General features: G+C 44.7%; 1 protein-coding gene across 9 annotated transcripts in view; it reads left to right on the top strand.

Annotated features, from left to right (window-relative positions):
• Positions 1-502: 502 nt before the first annotated feature.
• MFF (mitochondrial fission factor) overlaps positions 503-7,292 on the top strand; it is a 32,100-nt gene continuing 25,310 nt past the window's right edge. For 7 of the 9 annotated variants that reach the window (XM_029933682.1, XM_029933681.1, XM_029933680.1 and 4 more), the window contains exons 1-3: positions 589-677; positions 3,782-3,893; positions 6,002-6,222. In XM_029933682.1, coding sequence (XP_029789542.1) covers positions 6,042-6,222 — 181 coding nt within the window. In that variant the 5' untranslated portion in view covers positions 589-677; positions 3,782-3,893; positions 6,002-6,041. Of the gene's footprint in view, positions 678-3,781; positions 3,894-4,913; positions 5,091-6,001; positions 6,223-7,292 lie in introns of all 9 variants that reach the window. The other 2 variants (XM_029933676.1, XM_029933683.1) reach the window with 2 other exon arrangements.

The raw sequence follows: 7,292 nt of genomic DNA, 5'->3' as shown, positions 1-7,292 counted from the left end.
CTCTCCGGAGGCTAAACAAGCCTGCTAACTACTGTGAATCCTAACTTCTCTTTTTTTAGCATTCTCATCTGGAAGGATTAGAGGTGCCAGTCCGGGCAGGGGCCACTGTTATGAAAGACATCTAATAATTGGAGGGCGGTACGAGAAATCAAAATTGGAGCGTGGATCACCGCCAGAGTTGGCGAAATATACAGATTATTAGGCCTCACACCACAGAGATTTTGGTGCAGATAGTTAGGGGAAATAGTCCTAGTAACTGGCTACCGAAGGTTTGTTTACCTTGTAAACACGTGGGTCTTAACGATCACGAACTCCGATTTAAAAAAGCACGAACCAAACTGGTACCGCAGATGCTTTGTTGCCTGCGGCGCGCACTCTTTGCCCTCAACAAAGATGGCCCCGAGTCGCCGTCGCCCTGCCCCCGCTCCCGTGCGTGAGCCTCACGTCCGCCCTTCCCCGCGCCACATGACCACGCACTGGCCTCAGCTACGGCTCCCGGCCAGGGCCAGCCCCGGCCGTTCTCGCGTCTCTACCGGCCCGCTGCGGGCCGCTCCGGCCGGTGCTTTGCCCGGGCGCCTCCGTGCGCTCGGCCAACGGCCTTTGGGAGCGACTCCCCCGAACGCTCCGGGAGCCGGCGGCCGGCGACCCTCGCCGGGGACCCTCCAGAGGGCCCAGGGGTGAGTGCCGATGCCTTCCCGACCCGGGACCCGGGGCCCGAGCCAGCTTCCCGGCCTGGCGCCGCGGCCGTGACCGTCCGGCTGGCGGAGGGACCGTCGGTGACCCCGGCCCGTTCATAGTGTCGCCCCGAGTCCCGACCCCCGGGCTCTGGCCTTTCCTCCTCCTCCTCGGGGCCTTGCCACCTCCTCGGTCCTCGGTCCTCGGAGCAGCACAAGCTCCTGCGAGCGTTTTCGGGCCAACCTCTCGCTGCCTTCCTAGTTCGGGGTCTCATTTTGACAACAAACAGTGGACTTTTCCGGCTGGGAAATAGTTGGGGGCGGGGGGTTGGGAAACACTGGGCGCGTCCTGAGAACTTGAACGCGGAGCTTTGCGGGGTGGGGGGGGGGGTGGTCTTCCCTCCTCCTTCCCGGCCAAGGCCCCGAGGCACCTTTCAGTATGACCTTGAACCAGATGCCTACAGATTTGACAGTTTTTTGTTCTTGTTTGTACTTGGTGGACAATTAGGTGTTCGCTAAGGAAAACCTAGTTGGAAGCAGGTCGGCCCGGGAGGCCCCTTGGTCCAGCCGGTCTTGTAAGCAGCCTCGTTCCCAAGTGTGGGTGGTGGGGGTTGCTTCTCGGATTCCCTTCCAGGAACTGGGAAGCCAGAGGGAAGCTCGAGTGCCTGTTCCTCGGAGCCTCTGACCTTGGTCTGCAGGGCGAGGCCCCTTGAATCGTGCGAGAGCATCCCGGGCCGCGTCCTGCGTCGTTAGAGCGAGGGGCACTCTGTAGCGCTGAGGAACCTTTCAAAGTGGTGGCATCTTTTGATTGCAGCAGATGAGAAAAGCCCCAGGGCGCTTGTTCCCAAATGCCTCCCGTCCACTGAGAGACTTTGAACCGAAGGACCTTAAATGTTTTCTCTCCCTAGATTAAAAAAAAAAAAAAATTGTTTCTGGGTCAGTTTCATCTGCTAATGAGCTCCCAAAGGAAACCCCCTCAGGAAAATGGATTTGGAAAGAATTAGACCGAGTTGGTTGTATTCAGTAGTCTTTCCCCATATATTTAAATTATGTGTAGGACCTGCTGTCTTTTTGCTTTCAAATGCATGTGAATTGCTTTTGCTATTCTTTCCAGAAGGAAATTGTGTGTTCTGTCCCATCCTGTCTGGTAGGGCTGCCCCATTGTAGGATTACACAGCTTAACTTTCCTCCCTTCTGGTGTTGAAACTTGTTCTCTGTGGATGCACGACCTTACTTCAATATTTGTTCATTTATGTTTTTCTAAGTTTTCACGACTTTTCGTTAAAAACTACAACTAGTCCTGGATCGCTACACTCTGATTTGCTAATAAACCCATTTTTTTTTTAGTTGCTTGAAAAGAACTGAAAACAGGGTGACCTATATAAAAGCTTTGAACTAGGTCCACACAGAACCAGACACTTTGTTTTTTATATAATTGGAGAATTTTATAAAGCTTTGCAACCACAATCAATTTGACCCAAGTTGTTTCTGTGACTTCCTGGGCTGTTTCTCTGGGTTCCACTGTTCTGATATAGAGATTAAAGTCAAGCTTGAATCATTGTGTCCCAAAATTGGGACACCTTCCAGAAGTGGGATTTGACTTGATTCTAGGTGATTTATAGATGAGGATTGTTCCAAATAGTTGTTTTCGTTACATGTATCTATGTATACATCAAATCCATGGTTTAAAGGAGTTAGGTAGAATTTCCTTTTAAAACACATTATTTAGTATTTTTAAAAGTTGAGATAAAGGAAAAAGGGAGTGTAGATAAGAGAAAATGTACTGTTTGAATGTTGAAAAAACTATGAAATCTATAAGTTACTTGTGTTTGGGAAGTACTAGGTTTAGAGATGAGAGATCTGAGATCATCTGTGATCCTAAGAGGGATTTTTGTTTCCTTAGTTTTACAGCAGAGAATCATCTACTGGTTACCTAGTAGATTCTAATGCCAGAACCTCAGCAATTAATGTCTTAACTCCAAATGAGAAGTTTATTTTCTGTATTGCCAAAACATAATAGCAAACATGCTGTAATCTAATGAAGGAGCGGGAAAAATAGATTCTGATCTAATTAGGACAGTGCATTGTTAAATCTTAGAAAAATCTCCATTTACTTTTTAAATTTAGGTAGCTCAGATAGGCTACAGGGAGAATTTGGCTTCTTCCAGAAGTTGTCTTTTCAGTGTCTACCTTTACGATCTAAGTCTGTGACATTTTACAAACTGAGAGATTCTCCTAAGACCAGATGTTGCTATGAAATGAAATGTTGAGACTCAATGGGGTGTACCAGTGGAAAGTCGGGAAGAAGACTGAAATGCAGGACATGGAGTGGGGGAAATAGAACATTTCAGGGAGATATTTTCTTCTGGTTATCTTTGGCCCTTGTGCATTATTATAAAACTTCAATTTATAATGTCCCAAGGCTCTAATCCTTTTGTTATCACAAAGGATATCAGAGATACTGATCTCTTTTCAGTATCATAGTTGAATATAAGCTTTAACTGTGCCTCACAGACACACAGGAATTGGAAGAGGTTCTCTTCTAGAAGGTTGCAGAAAAATTGCTAATAGAGTTTGGCTGTGGGGCCCTGAGTGGCAGTATAGGACGTGGTGTGGGACACTGCATTTTCTCTGTATGCTCCTGTGTGTTTTGTGCCAAGAGCATCTATTACTGGTTCAAATTCAAAAACTGGATGAAAGTTGTGGATAAAATTAAATAAGCATGAAATTAAGTATTGAATGAAAATAGCCGAATGAAAATTTACCCAATACACGTTCCTCCTTCATATATATGTGTATATGCATTTACACATAATCGTTGAGATTCTTTTATATATACATACTTTTCGTCTGCCACACCTGTCTCAGTTCAAATCAGAAAGGATGACAGTTCGTTATTTTATCTTGCATTAACTGATGAACGGTTGTAGGGCCCTGGCTGTGGGACCAAAATTGGTGGTAAGCTTGTTAATTTTTTCTTTCATTATTGGTTTATTAATGTAAGGCTGTATATCGTTGGTGACATGTCACGTAGAGGATTTCCAGCAATGAGTCCCTGCTGTCGGTATCATGTCGGTTCTCAGTTAGCTCCTGTTTTTCTCCCCTAGGGACAAAAGTGGCTCCACATCCAGCACAGGCACATTGAAGCAAGTTAAAGGATTTAATATGAAGTACAGAAGCAGATAGTGCTGAATAGCAAGCAGTCATTGGTACACATTTGTGAGTAAAACTTTTTGTCTTTTGGCTCCATGTTCTTAGTGTCTAAGCCGTCTGCACGCCAGATCCCTAAAGTACACACATTTTGATAAAGAATAAAGGAGGCGATTTAACAGTCGTACTTAACCCGTCTTCAGAGCTTTGCACCTGAAGCAAACCTCCAGGAACTTTCTGAAGCATGTCATTGAGGTTGGTCAAGAGCAGTAACACATCTCTGACCTGCAGTTTAGGAAATAACCCAGGAATGACTGATGTTTATACAGTCTTTGATTTGTATTGCCCTTGATTTATGTATAATACCTTTAGCTGAAAATTCAGTATAATTTGCCTTTTTTTTTTAAATTTTTTAATGTTTTATTTATTTTTGATACAGAGAGAGACAAGAGCATGAGAGGGGGAGGGGCAGAGAGAGAAGGAGACAGAACCGGAAGCAGGCTCCAGGCTCTGAGCCGTCAGAACAGAGCCCGATGCGGGGCTCGAACCCATGAACCTGAGATCTGACCTGAGCCAAAGTCGGAGGCTTAACCGACTGAGCCACCCAGGTGCCCCTATAATTTGCCTTTTGAAGTCATTTCCTTTTAAAGGAGCCATTACTTCCGCATCAGTGTTTTAGGTCATGCACGTCAAATACGTTTACTTCTGACCTTTACATTCTCCTCATGATTTCTTCATTTGTATTGTAATGTAAGTCTTAAAAAAGAAAAGGACTTTCCCCCGCTTCAGAATATTAACAATTAAAGGAGTTTTATGGCAGAATGATTTTTGTTTTGATCTGATGTCACAATTTTCTGTATATTTGATTCGCTTTATCCTGTTTGCAAAATCATAAAATTGTGACTGTGCATAAAACCATCTTCATGATTTTTCAGATGTAGAATAACCCTGTTTAGGAGACATGGGAAAATTGTTTTGTAGATCAAATCTTAGTAGATCATTCTATGTAAATACGTACTTTTATTCTTTTTTTTTTTTTAAAGTAAAATGAACTGCTGAAATACTGATCTTTATCCTTTCTTTTTACAGCTGGAAAAGCAGTCTTCTTGTTGTTATGTTCACTTCCAAAAATGTTCAGCTCTGCAGGGGATTGTTGTATAAAGTAAACTGAACCGCAGTGTAGCAGTATTTACATAGATATTCTAGACGTGGATATACTGTGTTATAAATGAGTAACTGAGCAAGCGGTGATACCCCAGTAGAAAGGTCGGTGACATTTCATTCAGTTGAGCTGCGATTTTAGGCTTGAGCGGATTACCATAGGCTGCTAATCATGGTCTTTCACACTCTTATCAGCACTTTGTCTTTGAGGACAAGTTTCTTCTGCATTTCCCTGAAGCCTAGGTCCTTCTCTCATTTAGAAGGTTGCTCACTGCATCTGTACCGTCTCTCCCCTTGAGGGCATGTTACGCTCTTTAAAAAGTATACACGTGAATATAATATTAACCGCAAATTAATGTGAAGCTTTGAATCCCCTCAAATGGACTCCTCCACTCAGGATTTCTTACTACCTAGACTGTGTCTGACGCGTCTTGGTCACCTGGGACACACACAGTAAGAGCGATGTTAATTTGTGTTTGGTGCTTTATGAGGGAATTACACTTTTTAAGGTAAACCGAGAATCAGCCTTATTTACGTTTTGAATCCGACTTTCATCATTAAGAGGCTTTATTTGGTTCATGCACAACAGCAGTTCCTCATTTCATTTTTGGAAAATCGTTGCAGCTTTCCCTCAAATCATTGATTTGGAGATCTTAATTTAAGTTTTCGTGCAGGCAGTTTTGGATTATAAGCAGCATGCCTATCTGGGCAGAGAGAAAGGGAGTGTGTGTCGTGTGTGTGTGTGTGTGTGTGTGTGTGTGTGTGCGTGTGCATGCACATTTGTTTTGTGGTTATGCAGTAATTTAAAAGTTTGCCCCTAAGCATTGTCGTCAAGGTGCAAATTCAGCTGATAAAGTGAGAAGGCATTATGTTGAAACCGTTTTCTTTGGTCTTTTGTTTTTCCTTCCTACCTATTCGGTACTCTGCTCTTCCCACAAGGAATGGTCTTCTGACCCAGCCGCGTGAGGAAGGCTGGTCAACACCGAGTCACCCTGTCTCTCACTTCTTGCCCACAGAGTGAGTGGGGCGGCATTTCCTTCTCCCAGCGCTGCTGAGATGGCAGAGATCAGCCGGATTCAGTATGAAATGGAATACACCGAAGGGATTAGTCAGCAGATGAGGGTCCCGGAAAAATTAAAGGTGGCACCACCCAATGCCGACCTGGAGCAAGGCTTCCAAGAAGGAGTCCCAAATGCCAGCGTCATCATGCAGGTTCCAGAGAGGATTGTGGTAGCAGGTATTTCACGTGTGTTTGTAAAGTTGCCCGAGAAAGCTTTGTTTCATAGTTTTAGGGAAGGGGCGCCTGGGGGGCTCAGTCGGATAAGCGTCCGTCTGGCTTCAGCTCAGGTCATGATCTCATGGTTTGTGGGTTCGAGCCCCGCCTCGGGCTCTGGGCTGCCAGCTCGGAGCCTGGAGCCTGCTTCCAATTCTGTGTCTCCCTCTCTCTCTCTCTCTCCGCCCCTCCCCTGCTCGCACTCTGTCTCTGTCTCTCAGAAATAAATTAAGAACATTAAAAAAAAAAGTTTAAAAAACAGCACATATTTTTATTAAAGCTTCTGGGTCTTTCAAACTATTATTTAGAAAAGGGGCCGGGAAATACAACTTTGCAGGATTTGCAAACTTTCTATTCTAATAAGCTGAAGTTTCAAACAGTATTTGTTAATAATTCAACAGGTGGAGATAAAACCTACATACCCAAAATAACACATAATTTTTAAGCCTACAGCTCGGTGAGTTTTGACCAGCTACATACCGCTGTAACTCTCGTGCGCAGTCTGGATGTAGCACGTTTTCATTACCCGGAAAGGTTCCCCTTGCCTGTGTCCTTTAGTTCCTCCCCCTCAATTCCAGGTAGCCATTGTCTCCTTTCTAAAACCAGACCCCAGATTTGTCTTCTCTAGAGTTTCATGTAAATGAAATGATACGGTATATACCCTCAGGTCTGGCTTTTGCTTAGCATAATGCTTTTTGAAATTCTTCCGTGTACTTGCGTGCATCGGTTGCTCATTCCGTTTTATTACTGGGTAACTTTCCACCAGGAATACTCCCCAGTTGTGAGTCCAGTCGCCTGCTGATGGAGACTGGGGCTGCTTCCTGTTGGGGACTGTTAGGAAGCCAGCTGCTCTGAGTTCACACACCAGTCCTTGCGAGGACGTGTGTTTTTGTATTCCTAGGAGGGGAATTGCTAGCACATATCGTTAGGTTATGTTTAACTTTAGAAGAGCGGTCATGCTGTTTGTGAAACTGACTGTACGCTGCGCTGCTCCCGTCAGTGATGTTTGAAGGTTTTCATTGCCCCGCGTCCTT

Source organism: Suricata suricatta, chromosome 3, assembly GCF_006229205.1.
Source record: "Suricata suricatta isolate VVHF042 chromosome 3, meerkat_22Aug2017_6uvM2_HiC, whole genome shotgun sequence".
Lineage (NCBI taxonomy): Eukaryota > Metazoa > Chordata > Mammalia > Carnivora > Herpestidae > Suricata > Suricata suricatta.
This window is presented reverse-complemented; position numbering and strand designations above follow the sequence as displayed.